Here is a 23096-nt window from a genome sequence, read left to right on the forward strand (position 1 = left end):
CGTGTGTGTGTGTGTGTGTGTGTGTTGTGTGTGCGTGGTACCAGGCACTGAACCTAGTACTTCATGCATGCCAAGCAAGCACTCTACCACTGAGCTGCACCACCAGCCCTTATTACAGGGAAATCAGAAGGGCGACCGTTAGAAATGAAATATAGGAGCAGCATAGAGAGTGTGAGCTTTAATAAGAACCAATACCGTACCTAACCTTGTCTGAAAATCAACCACACTATGACAGGATGTTAAGTAAAAAATAATCAGCTAAGAGAAATAATAGTATTTGTCTTAGGGAATGAGAAAATTATACATTTGAAGCTACGAGACTACTGTTTAACAAAGCTTACAGAGCTACGCTTTGACTCCTTCAAGCTTAAACAAAAACCTGAGAGGAAAAGGAACATTGTAAGATGTCACCATATAATCAGAATCTTCGTCAACCCATCTCTTGCTGACTTCTTTGTTTCTCCCTATCATATTCTGTGAGAGTCAGCATTTATTCTTGGCCTAAAAGAATGCTACTAAAAATTATAGGAATGATTAAAAAGAAAAGAGAAACTCAACCCTTCTCTCTCATCCTTTAAAGAAAAACAAAGCTAAAAATGAAAGTTATGGTATATAACAACCTAAATAAAAAAGATAAAAATAATAATGATTTCTCCTTGTGAATCACAATGTATAAACTATAGCAAATAGCAGATTAGTATAAAACTTTGAATTTAAATATTTTTAAATGTATTAAAAAACAGGTATAACTTTTAAACTCAAGATGCACATAATTAAAACACTAATGCTGTCAAGTTAAGGTGACCCTAATACATAATAATTACTCCAAAGATCGTATAACAGAATTATGTGAAATATGTTCATTTATCAATTTCTAAATAAATCTGATTTATTTTTAAGTGACATCATAATTATCCATATTTACATCTGGAATATAACAACTTTTCTGTCTTGTAACAATTTGAGACAAACAAAATGTTATGATTACACATTAGCTATGGCTACTCAGTTTCTAGAGCTCAAATGTCATGTGAATTACTCCGTAAGATTTAATGGTTACCTTGTTTAATCTGTCCTTGCACAATATTACTGGAAGTTGGAGGGGAACCCCTTGCTTTAGAAAGGTCTGGGGTACTTGGTCTAGGTGGCCTTTAAAAAGAAGAAAAAAATACATGTATTTATTCTTTCACGTTTTAAAAATTCTAAAATATAAAATATTAAATTTTCTACAGTCAAATGAATTTCAAAGAAATGCATGCTGAACATTTTCAGTTTCTTCCTCCAAAATACATTATTCATTTTGTACCTACTATATTTCACTTCAAATTTTTATATACTAAGTAATTACATAATTACCAAGTAGCAAGTAAAAATTTTAGAGCTACAATTTCTACTTTCTCTGAGTTTTTAAAATATTTTTACATAAGCATCCTAATGAACTATTACTAATAGGCGAATATAATTCTTAGTCCTCCGTTTTTCCATATTAGCATCCTGAGTGTTCAGCTAATCCCATTATCACTGGTTCAAATGAACTCATGAGGGCTGGGGATTTAGCTCAGTGGTGCTGTCACCTGCCTCACAAGTACAAGGACCTGAGTCTGATCCCCATACCAAAACAACAACGACAACAAAAAACCTATATTCAAATGAACTCATGGAGCAATACACTGGTTTTTAAAGTATTCAGCACTAAAATATAAAAAAGCCAGTAAGGCATTAAAGAAATTTTGGACCCAAGAGATGGCCATCTTGGTTTGAGTTCTGGTTTTCTCACTTACTAGCTATGTGGCTTTTGGCAAGGTACTTCAGCTCTCTACATTTCAGTTCTTATCTGTAACAAAGGGGTAAGAAAAGTATCTACCTTATAAGGGTAAGGGCACTAATGAGGTAATTTTTTGTGAATTACTTACAACAAAGTCGGATATAAAGTGCTACATAAGTATTTCTTAGATTAAAAAATAAACACATAGCTAACTCTCAACAGAGTATAACAAAAAGTTGTTTGTTTGTAAAGCTTTGGGGAAATAAAAAGTAGCATTCAGTAGTATTTTAGAAGCATTAAAATAGTACTCCACAATTTAAAATGTTTACTCTTTCCCTGTTGAGAAATTCTGACTATACTTGCAAAATTGTGAAGCCAATCACTGGACATAAATCATTTATTGTATATGGGCTACAATTAGAAGTACTTTAACCAAATACACATTTTGAATTGAATTTAAGTGGAAATTTCTAGGAGACATAATTTTAAGATTGCAATTGCCTGAGACCTAGACTAGATGACCAACTCTCATGTTCTAAATTCTTTTATTAATAGATACTGAGTATGTCTACATATACATAAAATTATATAACTTTATTTTAAACCAGGCATTTTTGGAAATCTATATTATAAATGCTGAGATGACACTAAAATGATAAAAGTATGGAAAGTTCTACCCTTGCCCCATAAAAATAAACGACAAAAATAGAATAGGTTTCTTCCTCCTTTTTTGAAATTTAAGAATAAAATCAAACTATCATAGTCACACCTGGTAGGGCCCTTCTTCATATGATCACCAATAAAAGTGGCATTAGTCATACTCATTAAGGTATTTGCCAGTGATATAATAGACAGGAGATGCTGGGTGGTAACCGCTCGAGACACTCCATAAGTTCCCTTTCCTACTCCCTCAGCTGCCAGCATCTTCTTTCCTACTTCTGTTTTCCCATGTGGTAGTTTACAGGCAGCCTGATTATAACCAGGAAGCATCAGTGACATGTGACCACCCCTCGATAAGAGGCCAAACGACACTGTGCAATGTGGTTTCAGCATTCCGAGGCGATCGAGACAAACTTCATCCAGAACTTCATTCAGACCCCAGGCATGAAGACAGGACATGAATAATTTTGCAGTGTCCATAGTTAAATTGTATTCTAACAGAGTCAGTGGTTTAGATTTGCTGGCCCGATATTCAGGATCACTTTCTTCTCTTCTCTGCCTCATTAACTCCTCATCCTCCTCTTCATCATCGAGGAGGTGTTCTTTTATGTTCTCTTTGATAGTTTCTTTCACTTGTTGGAAGAGAACTGCTGCTCGTTTTCCAGTTAGAAAAGAGCCCCCTTTGTCTGAACCGCCAGATGCTTTTTGTAAATTCTCTGGGGAAATAAGCGCAGTATTCGGCCTAGAGGCTTCTTCAGTCAGGAGTTGAATAATCAACGCTTCCACATCAAAGAAAAGCACATGTATGTCCGGGTCTGTTAGGTTCGTCTTTATTGCTTGAACCATCAGGGAGTTATGAGAATATTTAGGTAAATTCCCCTGCAACAAATATTTTTAAAAGATTGTTGTAATTAAAAGTGTTTAACATTCACCAATGCAGAATTAAAATGTACATTAAGCATCTTTTTAGAGATTTGTATTGCTAAAAGTAACACACTTTGCCAATTAAAAGCACATGATACATTTATACAGTTGTAAGAATTTTATGCTGAAACAATCATAAAACTGTCAATTAAAAGCTAAGCATACCAACCCCCCACAACTAAGGTAATCATTATGTACTACAAACATGCACTAATAAAAAAAACAGGAATAAGTTTGCTTTGTTTGTTTGAGACAGGGTCTCACTTTATAGTGTAGCGATCCTCATACCTCAGCCTCCTAAGTGCTGGGATACACGAATGAGCTACTGTATTGGCTGGAAATAAGTTTATTTCTGAAGCAAGGATACTTTAGGATACTATTAGGGACACGAATAGGATAGACTTAAATTTGTTTCAATACCTTAAAAGCATATTCCATCTCTGAGAATGAACCAGATAGGAAAATCTGTTTATTAGAATTGCCGATGCTTTGAAGATATTGCACTGTCAAATCCTGCCTTTTTCCATTTTACCTTCACATCTTCCTTTCTTTTATTAGAGAATATATTCGAGTCCCTTTTTTTCAGTCCCTAAAAAAGGTGTCATCCTTACCATGCCCCTTCCTCTATTTCCTCCTCTCCTGTCCCTTTTAGCCAAAGTACTAATGCAATGGCATTTCTTCAGTACCTTTCCTCCATAATCTTTGCAGTTAAACAAATGAAAGGGAAAAAAAGTCACCTTACAGTATCCTGAATACCCACCCTCCTTCTAAGTCTGAGCCCTTGCTCTCAGTCAGTCACTGGCCCCACAACTGATGCTTGCTCCCACATTGGAACATAGAACCATTCCTACCCAGAATTAGCTCAGTGAGTCCAGCCAGACCAGCCTCCTGAAGGGATTATTTGTATTTGGATATCCTGTAGTACCTCATATTTAACATGTGTTCACCTCCAGCCTCCCACTGAACCTGCTGCACCTCCTGAATTACTACTACTCATTCTTTTTATCCCACTTTCCCCACAAAAAATAAGACCCTTATCTTTCTTTGTCTCTTAAACCAGGTTAAACCAGCCCTCATATTTCATTATTCCAGCTGTAACTTGCTCTGAAAACTAAATTCTGAAATTCTGAAAACTAAACCAAAATACAGATGAAGATCCGATCTTGAGCTGAGAAAGTACTTTATAAGCATGCTTAAATTTAAACCTTGACTATTAAAAAAAATGTAAAGGTAAATATTTCTTAAAATCAATAAGAAAAATACTGTTGTCCAAATAAAAGAAAAAAACCCTATAAGGATCAAAAACAGTTCACAGTAAACAGTCAATAAAGAAAAAAACTTGCTCAAACTAGTCGTCTAGGAAATTACAGTTAAAATAACCACAAGATACCACTTATCAAATTAGCAAACAGTAAACATTAAAAATTCTAGTGAAAGGCTAACCTACACACTGTAGGTATGAATTTAAATTCCAACCTTTCAGAAGAGTAATTTGAAAAACTACCACAATCCTTTAAGATTGCTGTTTGGGTCTCATTTTTTTTTTCAGCTTTAATTGAGTTTATTGGTACATTTTAGGGATATAGTACAGTTACATTCATTGTTGGGATCTTGTACCTCTACATGACAAGTCTTGATTCTCATTTTTTCCCCTTACCTGCTGTTTGATCTAGTACACCAGAATTATTTCCAGGATCCTATTCCAAATACATAGTCAGAAATACAGACAAAAATTTATATACAAAGATGTTCAGTGAAGCAACAGCCACAATTTCTTTTTTTTTGTACCAGGGATCAAACTCAGAACCTTGAGTTTGCAAGACAGGCGGTAGTATCATTGAGTTAAATCTCCAGCCCAACATCCACTATTTTATTTTTATTTTTTTTAATCCATTATTTTAAATTGCAAAAAACCTAAATATCTAGCAGTAAGAAAATAGGCATAATTTAAGCATACTGATGTAATAGAAATGTTGCAATTATTACAAATCATGCTTTCTGAGCATATTTAAGCAAATGGGAAAATGTCCATTTTCCACTTTTAAGTGGGATAAAACCATGTATGAACATCAATGTATAAACATACACAGAGGATGAACTCCAAGTTCACTTATTTAACACATATATATGAATATAAATATGGGATGAGAAAATGGAAAGAAATACAACACAAAAAAAGTTTCACAATATTTATTTTTGTGATGGAATTAGGAAATATTCTGTTCAGATATTTATGAAATTAAACTGTCATTGCATATTATTTTCACAACTACAAAATAAAGCTCTAGGATAAAATAGAGATTCCTTTAGCACAATATTTAAGGCCCATTATATTTTGATAAACTACTTTGCCAACTGTAACAAAATGGGCTCTGGTACCATAACTATGGTCCCTTACATATAAATTCTTTTACTTATCCCTTTGCCTAAATTCTACTTCGATCCCTTCTCTTTCATCAAGATCCCAATTCTATCATTCATAATGTATATAAATCACTACATTGCATACTTTGAATATATAGGTTTCATTCATAAATTATTCCTCAGTAAGGTTGATGGTGTGTACTGAATTCTCCTAAGGAAAGTTAGTCCAGATAAGATCCAGACCCTATAGCATTTTATATCTATTATGTGTGTCACATACTTATGTCTCTGCCACTTTATATAATTAGTTGTGTTAGTTATTTATGCCTTCTGGTATTCTATGAGACCATTTCAAAAGCAGGGCTAACCCACATCTTACTGATCTTGCGTAACTTTAAATATAAGAATACCTAGCAGAATGAACAAAAAACACTATAAACATTTTATGTAACTATTAAAATTGCTAATCAACTCATCTGTAATAAAATTACAATGACTCTCTGAAGTGATCTCTCTCCTCTCAATTACCTTCCCGTTTGACTATGGTTATTTCTAGCTTCAGAGGCATCAGCAGCGTTTTATAACTAAAGGAAGGATAAAATTGAGACTTCTTTGCAAAGCACAAAACATTCTCCAGAATATACCACTGTCTACCCCTCTGGCTTTGTCTCTAACTACAATCCCTATAACTTCTACAGTTAAATCAAGTCACTTTCCCTTTCCAAAACCATATTGTTTCTTCCCTCTCCTTGCTGTTCCATCATCCTGCAAGAAGTATCTCACATGACTCTTCTTCCAAAAATTATTTACATAATTCTTCAAGTAGATATCACTACCTCTTTTGTAGAAATTTCTCTGGACTGAATGATATATAAAGGAACACAGAATACAAATGTTTCCATACTATAATTAAATAATCTAAGGGTATAAGTAATATTATAAATTTATACTACCTAATAGTATATGTGAAGTTATAAACATGAAGTAAAAGAATAAATAAGACTTTAAATCTCATTCTTGTATTTAATTCATTTTTCTACAATAACCCCAATGCCTATTATGTCCTGTATTTGTGTAAGGAACTGATAATTCGAAGGTGAATATAAAGTTTTTCTAGCTTTGAGTTCAAAACTAAGTAATAATGACACACAGTAATGAGAAAATATGAATGGTGATATAAAGGAAGATTTCAAGGTACAAGAAAAAGATACAATGGAGAAAGTACCAAGTGAGTGACCAAGAAGTACCTCAGAGAGGGAATAACTTGAGCTACAAAAGAGTATTCTTGGCAGAAAGCAGGATGTGAAAAAGGGCCAAGGTAGAAAGCATCACAAAACAGATGTCCGTAAAATCCACAAGTGATCAAGATGAAGAATGCAAGGAAAGGTTCCTTGAGAGCACACAGGACCACACCTAACGCTGTTGAACTTTACCTTGCAGGCCTGGTACTTTTCTCAGAATCCTCAGGTTCCTGACATACAGGTTCCTGGGTAAGCTATCAGACATCATTCCTGGGAATGTACCAGAATCTGTCTAATCATCAGTACACACGTGACTACATGAAGTAAAATTTCAGAACTACTATCCAAAGCTTTTACTGAGAGGCGAAACAGACCAAAGGTAGTTATATAAACAGCCACTGGCAATTTGCTTGAAAAGGAATGAGACCAAAGTCATGAATATGAAATGAAGGCAAAAGAAGCCATCCAGATGAGGGAAGATAAAGTATGCAATAGCTCTAGGAATGTAAATGATGGGATGGAATGTAGAATGTGTATATTACTCTTGTTTTTCTCAGAGCACAGTGCTTTATGACTGCTTTTTCAAACAATAAATAAAGTCAGATAAAACAGTTAATGCTTTGTACCCACCAATACTAATTTGAATAAATGTACATACAACCATATATAATAAACATATTATATGAAAGATAACTTCACATTATTGATAAGAGAATTATTAATAATGATAGCTAATATGTACTGAGCCCAGGCACTATCGTATTACACTAGGGTATTAGGGTTGGCTATGTCAGATCAAAAAGTAAAATACCTGTTATATCAGTATTAAGTAGACAGAATTAACCCTAAGTGAGAAGGGCAGATAACAGTATTAAACAAAGCAAAGAGTGCTCCACAGTACTTTAATAAATACTGTCATTCCAGAAAAGATCAAAATACTTCTAGGAAAAACAGATCATACTGACCAAAGAGTATAAAATCTTAAACCTTTTGTAAAGAAATTTTTGAAGCATCAAGAGTTACTTGAGGAAAAAAAATAAAAGGCAAGAATGAAGACACAAAGATTTTTAAGCTTTCTCATCTGATGTCAGCCGCACACTTGCCCCTGGCAGCACCCCAATCTTCCCAACTTTCTGTCTCTTTCTGGTGGGGTTCCAGCAGACAGCCATGTGCTTGGACAAATAAAAGGTTATCTAGTGTCTGGAAACATGATATCTGGGTGTGATTGTGTGTAACTCCTCATCACATCTTCTCAGGGCTACAGATTGTGTCACTGTGGCAAAAACTGTAGCAAACAGCAATACACAGAGAAAGAGTTTAATAAGTGAAAACAGAAAACTACACCAAAATAAAACTCAACAAAACAGAGAAACACAAAGGAAAAGGGAGAAAAAATGACTCTCATCCCTAAGTCCTACAGATGAGCTACAATTTCTGACTTCATCAAGGCCTGCATGACTTGCCTAGCAACAGATTTTACTAACATAACCAAGTATTATTACAGCAAAATTTAGACATCCAGCAGTTATGAAGATGATATTTTGGCTAAATGTGTGGAAGTGGCAGAGTAAATCATTAATATTCTAATGTGCTATGCTAAGATTAGCAAGAGGAAAATGAACAAAACTCTATCAAATTCCAAAGGTCTTGGCTTAATAATAACATACACATGCCTGGAGCAATTTAATTAACAAATGAATTCATTCTATTATCTTATAAAGTTAATTTGGAATACAGTCTAGACTGTTCGAGGAAATTAACTGGAATGTTAGAATACTTGTTCTGCTACCTGTATTACGTAGTTCTGAAGTGTGTGCTTACCACCTTTAAATTACTATGGAGGAAGTTTAAATTCAGTTCACTAAATATTTATGGAGTGCCTATTACATAAAAGATGCTCAGGAGAAAATAAAGCCTCTGTCCTTAGGAACTGATTTAAACACTTACTTGAAAAAGGTCAATATGAAAAGTTAAATCAGAAGGTATGTGCAAATGAAACGATCTCAAATTTGCTAGTAAAATTCAATGATAATTGCAAAATACATACATATACATACACATATATTTGACATTTTTATTGTATCAAGTGTTATAACTTTTTTTGTATAGGAAAAAGTATAAATTTAGCCATTTTAGATTTCAAGTAAAGACCTGACTTAAAGACATGCTATCATGGGAAAAAATTATTAGACTGCTATCACTGAAAGTAAACCTGTGGCAATCACGTTAAGGGGAGCAGGCAAATTCTTTTCAAAACCCAAGGAAAATAAAAGATCATGAGATTAATCTTTATTCAAGCACAGATATTTTTTCAGCAAACACACAAATATACAGAGATACAATTTGCTACCAGCAACAAAAAGCAAAACTTCAGACTCTGCAGAGGAACAAGTGACATCATCCTTGTTATAACATGTATCGGGATTACATATTGAATGTATTCTAGAACAAATCATATCTGTTGAAATATCTGATAACCTTTTCTCTACAAAGCCAGTATAGTTTTTCAAGTCTTTGAAAGGATTACTGTTTTAAATGTATTTCATTTTATACAATGACTAAAATTTGAAACACTGGCAATAATTTTACTCTTTCACTGTTCACTTTGATGATACTGATCTAAAGGTTTCTTTCTGAACAATTTTTAATAAGTTTTCAAGACTATCTTTCAGTAATCTTATAAAATAATTTATTACTTTTCCTGGACAATATCATACATTTTGGATTTCTACCTAAATATACAGTTGATTTATACCACTGAGTATTATAGACATTAGCTGATTTTGATGCTATAGTGTAAAGCACAAGCGTTGATATTTTTTAAATCAGAATCTGTTGATTGAGAATATCGAGAATATCATAGAAATAAATACATAAAACATATGTGTAAAGCACACACACACACACACACACACACGCTGTTATAAATATGTATACTTAATCCAAAACAGAAATACTCCAAATAGAATACAAGAAAACACTTGCATTTGGAAAAATCTTAATATACTATCTTTAAAAACCATAATTATGTAGATATACTATTTATAATGCATGTTCTAAATAACTTAATTATCTAAGTACAGTATAAAACTGTTTTATTATCTAAAAAATATTTTGCTGGAAAAATAAAAGAACAACTTATTTTGTATATGGTGTATTCAAGAGAAGTCTCAAATGATTTCTGAAATTCTGATGTATAACGTTACATGCAAAATAATGTTACACTGAATAAAAACAGAAGTCTTAATGTATTTCAAAAACATTCCACAATAAGCAAAGGAAAAACTTCAGTATGTACTAAAAAGTATTCATAGTGAGATTTCAATATTTACTATTTACTATTTTAAGCATTAAGAAAAAGTAAAAAAGTAGAGAGGAAGAAACAGAAAATGGAAAGAGCTACAAAACACAGAAATAGCAAGACATGTAAGACTGAAATGGATATTTGGCGCCCTCTGCTGTTGAGCTATTACTTAACACTAGCGATTAGAATAAAATGAGTTCACAGAATCCATTTATGCTAGAATTAGAATACTCTCTTTACCTTAAGTATTTGCTTTCAGATAGAAAGAGATTTCATGATTAAGCAGGAATGACAATATAGTCATATAATTTAAGTTATTTCCTTTCCTTTCATGTACTTTCATTAACAAGTATTATATAAGAAATTTTAAAATATATTTAACATATTTTCGAAGGGTATTAAGGTTTCACACTATATAATAATTTATGTAATATAACATCAAATGTAAATTACTCAATAAAAGTAAATTATAAGTATGAAATACAAATATTTGTATAATTACTTTTCCAAGAAAAATATCTTCCAAAGATAGGGCCACAGGCCATATATCTTACTGATTCAAGAATAATGCTTGAATAATAATATCCAAAGTTATTAATATATTAAGAGATTATAAGATTAATATATTAGGAGTCCCGCACAACAGCAGCACGAAAGAGACTAATCTTCAACTTTTCCCGAAGGATCAAGTCACCAAGGGAGCAAGACCAGGGGCCTCTTCCCCGACACAGGCTTCCATGCAGATCGGCTCACTCCTCTAGCACCAATTCTTCTCTCTTCCAAGTGAAGACCATGTATGTGTTCCAGAGAAGTGTTGTAAAGAGCTAGCAGATCACACAAGCAATATTCACTTTATTGACAGGGCAGATAATCACATCCAGCTCATTTTATCTCAAATAAATGTGTTAATAAATGTATGTGCTGAACAAATTCATGTATCGATCAGTCAGTCATTCAAGAGTGTTAAACCAGTATGTGCTGAATATCTATTGCTACAAGTGTTTTCAAACATGTTATCCCACTGAGCTTCATTAAACCCAATTATCCCAAACTTAAGAGTTAAAAACAAATTGATGCTAAAAAGTAAGTCAAGTCACTCAGGTTCACACAGGAGGTTACTACTGGTGACAATATAGCAGCAAGTCAGATTTCTCCTACATTTGATTCACATTTCCCACATGTCCTGAATAATTCTAGATCTCACCATGGTCTCAGCATTAGTTCTGCAGAGATTCTAGGAGGTGAGGGAAGTAAGAAGGGAAAGGGTAAATCCACTTCACATTAACCAACCCTCACATACAAGGTTATTTCCAGTGCTCAGCTCTGGAAATAAAAAGAATATCATACAGTCCTTTGAGGAGCTCTTACTAGGAGGTAGGGCAGTAGTTCTCAGACATGGGTAATCCCCATCCCCACCCCGTCAGGGACATTTGGTGATATCTGAAGGCATCTTTGTTAGTCACAACTGGGGGAGGGGTGCTAATAGCATCTAGAGGGTAGCTATAGCATTTAAGAATGCTACTAAAAATTCTACATGCACAGGACTGTCCCCACAACAATAAATTTCTGAGTTCAAAATGTCAACAGTTTTTTATGTTGTAAAACTTTGATACAGACAAAGAGAGAAACATATATGTCTATTTGCTTATATATACTCGCAGAATAGAATATGTACTAGGATAAAAACATAAACCAAGTCTGTAGCCATACCACCCTGAATGCACCATCTCATCTGATCTTGGAAGCTGACTAGGGTCAAGACTGGTTAGTACTAGGACGGGAAGCATACAACAACTGCTAGAGGGTCGAGAGGAAGATTCACTGATTTTACCTGGCTCGGCCCTTAGTTGAGGAGTTCAGAGAGCCTCTGCAGGGCCAGTGGTCACAGAACTCAGGCTCATGAGTTGAGGAAGAATTAGGTGGGTGAGGAAAGATTCAGGGCATTTCAGATACACCAAACGCAAGGGCTACATTTCCTCAATTATATGTGAAGGTGACTGGAGAAACGAGTTTTTTACAGTGTAAAAGCTAAAATCCTGATTTATGCTGGCAAGTCCCCTCCTTCTGCCTTTCCCTTTCTTTTTCTTGTCTCTTCATTTCCATTTACTCACTTGCCAGAGACAATATCATTTCAACCAAGCAGGATTACTGCTAAGAGTGATCATTACTGAGATGTGAACTCAAGTAAGAAAAATGGATATTTTAAAACAAAATAATAAGATAAAAGTGAGTGGAGACATTAATGGAAAGATCTTTTACTATTCTAGTCTACTGAGTGCACTGTACAGAGTTCTGAGCACAATAACTACATATCAACCCTGCTTCCTCTCCTTAGATACTACAGTAAACTGCAGTGACTAATATATCCCCACCCAAGGTTAATTTTAGGGCCTGAAGTACCATGTCATATAAAGGCTGTATGAATTCCACACAGGAAAAATTTTAAAACCTCAATATCATTGTCACTGGCTTAAAGTCTTCCTAGCCATCCATAATTCTAGAAATTTCACCATCCATACAGGTTAGGGATTTTCAGGGTCTATAGCTCTTGGCAGTCAGGGACCTCCTTACAGAATATAAAAGGCTCAAAGTAGGAGAACCGATGACACAATGTTGATTAACCATAGAATTATCTAGTAATAAAGTGAAATACTAGTATTACATTTGTTAATTTTGCTAGAGGTACCATTTTGGTTTCTTAGTATTTATAATTGTAAATTTGCATAAGATCACAGTTTTCTAGAGCTTTTAAGTGTTCCAGTTAGATGTCATACTATATAAAATGCAGAGTGATGGTACAAAAGTGATATTGCACATGAACATACAGAAATCCCATAGGTGGGATATTCTGGTAGCAGTGCATCAAAGATTCTGGCTTTCAATACTACTATTCTTGCCTTTAACTTATAAGTTCCTGTTAGATTCATCATTTAGTTTGTTTGGAGGGCTTTATTTGCATCAGTAATATTTTAAACTATTATTTCTAAAGCCCTGGCAGTGTGATTAAAAAACCCCACATATTAAATCCCTGTCCCAAAATTAGCCTGATAGCATACAGCATACTGCATACTGCACTGTTAATCACAAGACTCCTTACCCAGTAGAAAGCAGAAAACATGGGGAAAGCAGACTGCAGGGTCTTTTGCACCCTTCACAGCTCCTTGACTGTCTCTCAGCTGCAGTCAACTTCACTCTACTTCAGCCAGTCATTCCCACAGCCCCACATACTGCACAGTCCTCACCAACTTTCTATGCTAGCGGATCAGATCTCTCTTCACCTTCTTAGAGCACAGCTTCACAAAGTGCTGCACACAGGAATCACAAAGAGATCTTTTAAAATTCCCAATGCACAAATTGCATCCCATACCAATTAAACTAGGAAGTCTGTAGAGAGAAGCCACACTACACCGGTTTTTTAAAGATCTCCAGATCTCCAATGTGCAGCACAGTGTAGAAGCCACTATCATAGGGGTATTCAATCACTGGACTCACCATGTCCTCAAAGACCATCAATCCTCACCTCTCCTACCCATAACCCTTGACCCCATGGTATTCACACCAATCAACCCTTTACCGCTAACCTTCCTTCCTTTTCCTTCAGAATGCCAAAAGGACAATTCTAGAACAATAGAATGTACCCTCTATATTTTCACGTACACCTTTTTCGCCACCTTTCCATAGCCTGTTACAACTACACAGCTACACAAATTCAATCAGTCCTTCAATTCTCCTCAACTCCCATTCTCTGTCCCCTAACGTTCTCAAGTCCCCTACTCTGGTGTTGCTTTCCTCCCCAGCAGTCTTTCCTCTAACTTGTAGGAGGTATATGGAGGCTTTAGGAATATTCCCTCCTCCATTCCCATCCAATGACCTCAGAAACACACCCATCCAGATTCCAAGCCTGTCTGTTTTCCCTTTGGTTTCAGAAAATAAGGTTTTGCTCCTCCACAACAAAGCCAACTGTCTGGCTTCTTCCTCTGACTTATTCTCTCATTCCCTAGTGAACCTGGCTTCATTAGTTTTAAATCTTTTCCCATCCCGACCTTGAACTTTCCTCTTTCTACTGGCTCTTCATCCACGGCCCACGATCTTAACTATCTTTAAAACTGCATGCCCTTTAGCTGCTCTCTTTCTCTTCCTTCCATTCTCAACAAGCATTTCAAAAGTATCCTACACTTACTATGTCTATTTCCATTCTTCTTTAGTCTTCTACAATCAAACTCTGTCCCTAAAATGCTGGGAAAACGGTTCTAAAAAATAATACTAATGACTCTACTGACAAAACAGATTTTCATCCTTCTAAGGATCAACAGCAGCAATATTTGACACAAGTAACCACTTCACCTTTTTTTGCAACTCGTAATTCCCTGTTTGCAGGTCAGCACATTCTCCTGGTTCTTCTCAAATGCCACCACACTTTTTGTTTTTTGTTTTTTTTCCTGGTACTGGGGTTCGAACTCGGGTCCTTGCACTTGCAAAGCAGGCGCCAGAACCACTGAGCTAAATCCCCAGCCCACCACCACACTTTTTGAAAGGTTTCCTCTTCCTCCTCCCTTAAAAAGCTGGCTTCTCTGGCAGTCTATTTCTGAATGATCTCACCCATTTTTATGGTCGTATGTTGGAGATTCCTAAATCTGCCTGTCACTACATCTCTCCCTCAAGTTAATATCTTTAAACTGCCTGACAAACATCTACAAATAGGTATTGTATAGGAATCTCATATTCATCATAAACTAAGCAACTCATCATTATCCCCCATAAAGCCCTCTCTTGTCATTCATTGCCACTTGAAAGAGACACTTTCTGTTCTATTACCCAATCAGAAAACCCATGCATTGACCTTTCTTACCTAGTCAATCCTTGGATTCCATGGGACACAACACACGAGCAATTCTTGAATTTAAACCCTCCTCTCTATACTTCTTATCACCTTTATGCCCTGATTTTATATGAAATTCCTTTTAAGAGGAAGATTCTGGAGATGACTTTTTTAAGTTGAAAAACCACTGAGGTAAAAGATACAGTTTCAGCATCTTCGCACGGTACACACGGACTCCTTTCACTTCCCACCACTACTGTCTCTGAGCTGATCCTCCACCAATACTAACTGCGCTTGGTATTTTCACTTTCCTCTTTGCTTATATCACCCACTTCTTCCAGAACACAGTGCAACTCATCTCCATCCATCTTATCCTTTAATACTCCCTCCTCCAGGAAACCAGTTTTGATCACCTCAGGATCACACCAGTTTCTCTAATACTTTCTGCTTTTCTCATCCATCCTACTCACTGCATTGTATTTATCTGTTCATATTTGCTGAGAGCAAACATCATATCTTACTCATGTGGCTCTCCAGGGACCAACACAGTATCTAGTAGTCAATAAATGCTTACTGAACTAGACTGATTCAATTACTTTCTAACAGAGACCATAAAAGTCAAGAAGTTTCAAAATCTTTTATATGGCCTAATAAAAAGTAGATTTTCAACCACATTAAAAGAGAAACTTCTTCCTCAAAGTCCTAAAATATTAATATTTAGTCACAAATATTTGTATTTCTATCAAATTACTTAACAATACCTTTAAGCTCCCAAATAAGAGTTCAATATAGAGTACTATACACTAGGGTTAGAAAGATCTGGCTGCTAAAAAGCTCAGAGTTTAATCTAACTTAGTGTGCTTATTCGCTAAGCAGACTATTATTTGATTTATTATGTGAAATGGTGAAAGAAATGTCTTCTTTGCTGTACCTCATATGCAATCCATAACAATCAAGATTTCTTGTAAGTACAGTTAAGTTTCTGTTAACAATGCATTTCCAAGGAAAAACAAACCTGATATGAATTTAAAATCATAACAGAATGAGACCACTTTTCTTCAGCTTAGAATATAGTGAATTATACAAAGTATAGGGACAAGAAGGCATTAGAACCTAGACATTGTTTCAAGAAGGCTATTCCTCTTTGGTAAGTCATAATTTGGTGGTGGTATGTAAGTATCACAACAAACGGAGTCCTGCCAGGCATGGTGATGCACACCTGTAATCCTAGCACTGAAGAGGCTGAGCCAAGAGGATTGCTTTGAGTTCGAGGCCAGCTTGGGCTACACAGTTAGTTCAAGGTTAGCCTGAGCTACACAGTGAAACCCTGTCTCAAAAACAAAATACATATATACATATATGTGTGTGTATGTATATATATATGTATATGTATATATATATATGGCCATGTCTAATTAAATGATTAAAAAGGAAACAGAACCCAAAACCTGGGAATCACTAGAAAAATTACTAAATATGAGTTAAATATTTATCTTTGAAAGTTTAGTTTTTATTGCTTAACAGATTAGGTTGTACCATATCTACAGTAATCTAAAACTCATCTCCTTCAAACTAGAAAAAAAGTTGATGGATGGTTAAACTGAGTTGGAAATTTTCAGAATATTCATCCCAAATATACACATCTAATGCACACACATTTACACATAAAAGAGCACAGGCACTCACAACCTAAACGTATGAATCACATGAAAGTGGATTTGTATTTTAATAAAAAATTCAACAACTGGGGAGCAGGGAGAGTCAACTGAGATCAGTAATAATGTCTTATCTGAGAAAAAAAATATGAATTAGAAGGAACAGAGAGGCAAAGAGTAGATTGTTTTAGAAGGAGATAAAAGTGAATGATTTCATTTTGGACTGGTTTTCAGAGGGAGGGACCAGATAATATACATGATTATTAAGATTTACAAAGGACAAACACTGGTGACATTTACTAGGATAGAGAAAGTATCAGTAAACTCTCTCTATAAGAGAAAAGTGGCAAATATTTCAGGTTTTGAAAGCTATATGAGGTTTCTGTCATATATTCTATTTTTTAAAGCCCTACAAGGAGCCCAAGGAACCTATTTACCTATAAATCATGTTTGCACGCCATATGTAGTATAAAACAATGAGAAATGGAAAGTTCTAGAGGAGATTATGATGAGCCTAATTTTAATGAAATTAGTTAATTAAGAGCTCAGTTTAGTGAAAGACACAAACCCACAGATACAAGAAGTTCTAGAAACTCCAGGCAGGAGAAAAACAAAAAAAATGAACTTGAACCCTTCATATTTAAATTGCTAACAACCAAATAAAAGCACCTTGGACAAATCAAAATGAAGATCAAGAAAACAGTAGGACCATGTGGACAACAGAGAAAACAACAGCTTTGAAAGACCTGCAGGGGGATAGAGAAATTTTTGAAATATCTTGATATTTGGCCGGGGATTTAGCTCAGTGGTTCCACTGCCTGCCTCACAAGCACAAGGACCTGAGTTCGATCCCCGTACCAAAAAATTAAAAAAATAAAATATCTTTATATCAAACAATGATCAAAGCTAAAAAGTATGCTACACATTTGAAGAAGAGTATGATTATTATTGGAATATTACTTATCTCTATTTCTCAAAGAATGGAAAGTAACAAATGTTTTATTTGATTGAAGAAATGTATTTCTCCTCTTACAGTCACAGACATTTATTCTTTTGTTTCCTTAACACGGGAGAGCTAAGTTAAGGCTTTTTAACTTTATTTATGAAAGAGTAGACAATGATTAGTGTAATATAAAATTCTGTTCTATTAACAATTCAGAATAACCAAAACTGAATGTATATATATTTTAAATGTACAATCAACATATTCATATTTCCATTAGATATTCATTAAAATTTCTGGGTAGAATGCTAAACAGGTTTAAATGATTCTTCAAAGGTCATTCATATAATGAAAATTCTTCTAGGTCTAAAATAGTTCACAAGACAAGGCCTGGTACCCTAGACACAGTGTCATCTGGTTTGTCCTGTTGGTACCCTTCAGTGCCCTTTTCAAAGTGAATCATAAAGTCAATTCAATCAGTACAAATTTTTTCTTTCAGTGTTAATTGTGCAAGCAAAAAACACGAGTATGTTCTTGGTAGGTTACATCTTGACTTCTAGATTCCATTCTCTCACCTAGTTACACAGAATACAAAGCTACTGACCTTTGCAAATAGAGCTCATTCATTTTTTTCAGACTTTTGACTAATTACACAACAGGGAGAGAGATGTAAGGTGAAACAGAAATCATTCTAGTCATTTTTCAGTTTCTTCAACCTTGTCATGTTTTCAGATAAACAGGGTGATTCTGATTGGTACAGCAATGCCCATGATATAAAGGTGCTGAACAGAAAATCACATATACTAGGCCAAAAATATGAATTTTATGGCAGTAAGAGCTTTCTAGTCCGCTGGTTAAATCCCTTTGGCCCAAGATTTGCTCCAGGACCTACCATCTGTGGCAAATGCTTTATGATAAAAACTTGTGAAAAATATCCCTCAATATGTTCAGACTATCTTCTTAATATATTCATTTACACACTTCCTCAAAAACCACCAGGTATAATCTGTGGTTGATGAGTTATTTTTAATGTACAAATCTTCTAGCTCCCAGTCCAATGTACTACTTTTGCTGTTTCTGTGGGGATTAAAAAGACAATGCCTCTCCCTTGAAGAGATTATAACCACTTCCTTCCTTTAACAGGTATCCTTTTATCCTTTTCCACTGAAAATACTTGGTATATTTGCCTCCCTCTTTTTCATCATTAGCAACAATAGTGAAACAATTTTCAGAAAGGGTGAACTCTTCAACTCTATTTCCAATGCCAAGTCCTTCTACACTGTTCTACCAATTATTCTCTCCACAAACACAAATGTTCGGCAAGCTAAACAAAATATGAACCCTGCTGTTATTCATGTAACCAATGAAGCTGCTACTTTTGTTTTAACAAAAGCAAATTACTTCCATAATCTCTACCTCTAGTTCATCTCATACTCATTCCCTGCTAATTACACCCTGATTACTGACCCAACTAACTACCCAAAGCAGCTGTCTTAATGATCACCAATGAGTTTCCTAAATACCATATCTAAATGTTTTTTTATTCCCCATTTCTTTTTTTTGGGGGGGGGTTGAGACAGGGTCTCACTATGTAGTTGAGACAGATGTGGAACTACTATGTAGCCCAGGCTGGTCTCAAAAATCACAGCAATCCTCCTGCCTCAGCCTCCTTTAGGTGTGTACCACTATGCCCAGCTATTCCCTATTTCTTAATGTTATTTCTGTTCTCTTAACAACTACTAGCCTCTACCTTCCTTTATAAAGTTGTGTTCAATTATATGTGTGATCTAGACCATTTTTACAATTTGTTTTGTCTCTCACTGTCATCTTCATTTTCCTACCATGTAAACAAGCATTCCATCTTCAAATTTCTTCTTTCCATAATCTGTCCCACAATAATATGATCATCTGAAGATATGACTTAAGAGATAACTTACAGAAGATAACTTTCAAGATCTATCCTGTAATTCTACTCCAGCTTTTGTAATTATTAACAATAGTTAAAAGGTACAGTATCAAGTTGTTCACATTTTCATTAAATAATCCACATAATAAATACCCATTAAAAGAAAAGACCCCACTGGCTAGAAAGTGAATAACCAAAGATACAAGAAAAAGATAAAAGGAACGAGGCACATATCCAAATACAGAATCTTTCACAGGACACTGTAAAAAGTCTGGATTTTGTTTTAAAAGTGACAAGAGACTATGGAGGTTTATTTGCCCAAGGTCACCCAGAGCCAATAAGTTATGCTGATGTAATCTGATCATAGACATGCCTGCCCCCAGAACACAGACTCTTAACTCCTTTTAACTGCTCTCTAAAAGTGAAGCAAAGCCCATTTTATGTGAGAACTGTATCCATAGCTGTGAAAATAATAATGCTATTTTCTGAGGCAAGGGTCAACCAACTATAGCCAACAAGCCAAGTCCAGCCTGCCATCTGCTTTGCAAATACTTTTCCTGTAACCCAACCGCATATATTGCTCATATATCATCTTTAGCTACTTCACACTATACTGCTGAGTTACATCACTGTGACACAGACACCCCACAAAGCTTGAAGTATTTACAATCCAGCCCCTTATAGAAAAACTCACCTATTTTTGTTCTATGCAAATGTTTTTAGGTTCATGATCTAGAAATTAGAAAGAGCAATAACTAATTCATCTATTTGCAGTGAAATGAAGGAAGACAGTCCATCTAGAAAATCATGATGATAGCAGGTACTCCAAATGTGGGCTGCAATCTAATCCAGACTCTGTACTCCATCATTTATTAAGCGAGAGAAAAAAAAAAAAAAAAACACCCCTGCTCTATTTCATCATCACGTCACTTCTTTCTCAAAGGTATTTTGCCCCCTTCCTAACAATTTATCTCCTAATTCTACCCATAGTGGCAAATATCTGTTACAATCATCCTCAAAGCCTTTTCTATGACTTTCATATTTCTATTATCAGCTCTGCCATTCTCCCTTCAGCTTGGTGTGCAACTCTGAAATAATCCTGAACGTCAAAATCTTTTGTTGCTCATTTTACAAGACTTATTTATTCAACTCACACATACATTACAAGCCAGGCTCTTCTACATTCCCACTGTCTAATCCTATTTCCAGTCCCCATTATCTTTCACTATATATTTCCAGTAACCTCAACTAATTTCCCATATCAACATTTGTAAGTGCCCCACAAATGTTCGAAGTCACAAAATATTTCTCAAACAACAAATCTCCTTTCAAAGCTATCCAACATTGTATCATATTGTATCATTACCATTCAACTAAATCCTCACCTTTGCAAAGTTCTTCCATAATGTGATTCTAATCTATACTTCTAAACTAACTTCATACTAAATTTGTTACTTACCATGCTTCTCTACTATATCATATTGTATATAACTGTACATGTAATTACACTACAACATAATGTTGTACTATATTAAGCAATAAAACTTATTAAAAAGAAATCATTCCTGCTCTTAAGAAGATGGAAATGTAGTAGGGAAAAAATTTTGTTTTTAATTCACCATGTAACAAGAACATTATCTTAGGAAAGATATTGCCATGCAGCAATAAAGAATGGTATCACTTCTTAATAATCTCTTATTCTTCTAAATAAGAGAGTAAAAAACCATAGCATAGCAAATTCTCCATCTTTGGTCACAAAGTTTAGGATGCCCACTATAGTTTACATAATGAAAACAAAATGTTCATTACTTTGAATAGACCTGAGTGCTAACGCTATTACAATAAGGCAAAAGCAGGACACTTTGGGTAGAGTATTCCTGAGACTTTATTTCCACTGAAAGACTCATAAAAATAGTATCAAAGATCCTAAGAGTAAGTCTTACAACCCAGAAGGTCTTACTTTTGTTTGTTTCAGTTTAGTTTTAGTTAGCTTAGTTTTAGATTTTTTTGTTTTGTTTTGTTTTTTTAACTTTGGGTGGGTTTATTTCTCCTGAGGTTAGAAAGCCATCCAGAGGACAGCTCTTTAAATATTCCCTTCAGAGGGAGCCTCAAACTCAACATGAGAAAATAGAGAAATCCCTAATGGTCGAGACAACATACATTTTTCATAAAGTGATTACCCTCCTGCAGCCTCAGCTTCCTAAGCCTTTCCCCCTTTCTATAATTGTTTTCCTTGTAGGTCAGGCAACAATTATCACCACGACAAGACTGAAGAGGTTCACAAGCAATATATTTTACAATACATAAGTGTAGTGTCTCTGATATCTGGTGCTTTTATCACTAATTGCACTATAAAATGCGCTATTAAACAGGGACAAACAAGATTGTAAAAATCACATAATGGACCATGACCACTTAGAAAAGCCATTCATAAATGTTACTGTACTATTTATTTTTTCTTTAATTTTCCAGTTATATAATAATTTTTCTAAATCTGTATTTCTGGAGGTTACCATTAAGACACAATGTTTGGAAATTATATAACATGCATGCTCTTGAATACCTTGTTTTAAAATCATATAGCATGTCGGACAATGTGCTATGAGCACTGAATTCTTACAGAGAGCTATCTCATTCCATAAAGAAATTATAGGCATGACAAATGCACTTAAACTGTGATTTCTCTCAAACTTTAGAATATAGGACTGAAAACATGAAGGAAAACCACAAAGATTTTACAATTTCAATTTATAAAATATACAACAGAGCCAATAAAACATTTATATATTGCGGGGGAACCACGATTAAAAAGGGATATTACTGCCAATTACTGGAGGATGTGGAACTGTGGAACAGCCTACAACATTCGTATTTCATAAGACATTAGTACTCACTAATTCTTGTTAATTGTCAAGTTTATAGACGAGTCTTTCAAATCCCTCACCATTTATTCATAAGCTTAACCACTAAAAGTTGAAAATCAAGAAAATTAAAATAAATATATTTGTACTATCCATAAATAACTCTAATGAGTACATGGATAGAACTAAAATTTTAAGTCATGATTCAAATGATAATACTAGAACTGTCTCTAGCTTTTATTTATCCATCACCAGACACAAACTAGGTCTAATAATACCACAGAATACAAATACCACAAACCAAACAGTGGCTAGCCTCTACAAAACTAAAGATAAGTAACAATTAATGAATCGGTCTTCTTCCACAGAAAATCTTCTGCTAAGTGAATGAGTAACATGCCTTCATTGTGTCAGGAAAAAAACGAGCTTAGGTCACTCACACATGTAAACCAAACCACTAGCATTTCTGTTGCTCTACAGACTTATTCTTAAATATTTTCTTAAATCCTTCAAATGCCTAGCCTTACTAAATCAAAACTTAATTTTGGAAAGGAACAAGTGATACATCATGATTATAGATTCCTTAATTGTAACCTATTTTCCTCTTTGGGGAATACTATCGAGTGTTCAATCTTTCAATAGACAGTAAAATAG

At 34.7% G+C, this 23096-nt stretch overlaps 1 protein-coding gene across 2 annotated transcripts in view; it reads right to left on the bottom strand.

The window, feature by feature from the left end:
* The window catches only part of Wdr7 (WD repeat domain 7), a 351633-nt gene that overhangs the window by 246863 nt on the left and 81674 nt on the right, over positions 1-23096 (bottom strand). For both annotated transcript variants that reach the window (XM_010611541.3, XM_010611542.3), the window contains exons 16-17: positions 2535-3304; positions 1061-1149 (exon numbers count right to left, since the gene is read on the bottom strand). In XM_010611541.3, coding sequence (XP_010609843.1) covers positions 1061-1149; positions 2535-3304 — 859 coding nt within the window. The remainder of the gene's footprint in view (positions 1-1060; positions 1150-2534; positions 3305-23096) is intronic.

This window comes from Fukomys damarensis, unplaced genomic scaffold (genome assembly GCF_012274545.1).
Source record: "Fukomys damarensis isolate Sample0158 unplaced genomic scaffold, DMR_v1.0_HiC HiC_scaffold_30, whole genome shotgun sequence".
Classification (NCBI taxonomy): Eukaryota; Metazoa; Chordata; class Mammalia; order Rodentia; family Bathyergidae; genus Fukomys; species Fukomys damarensis.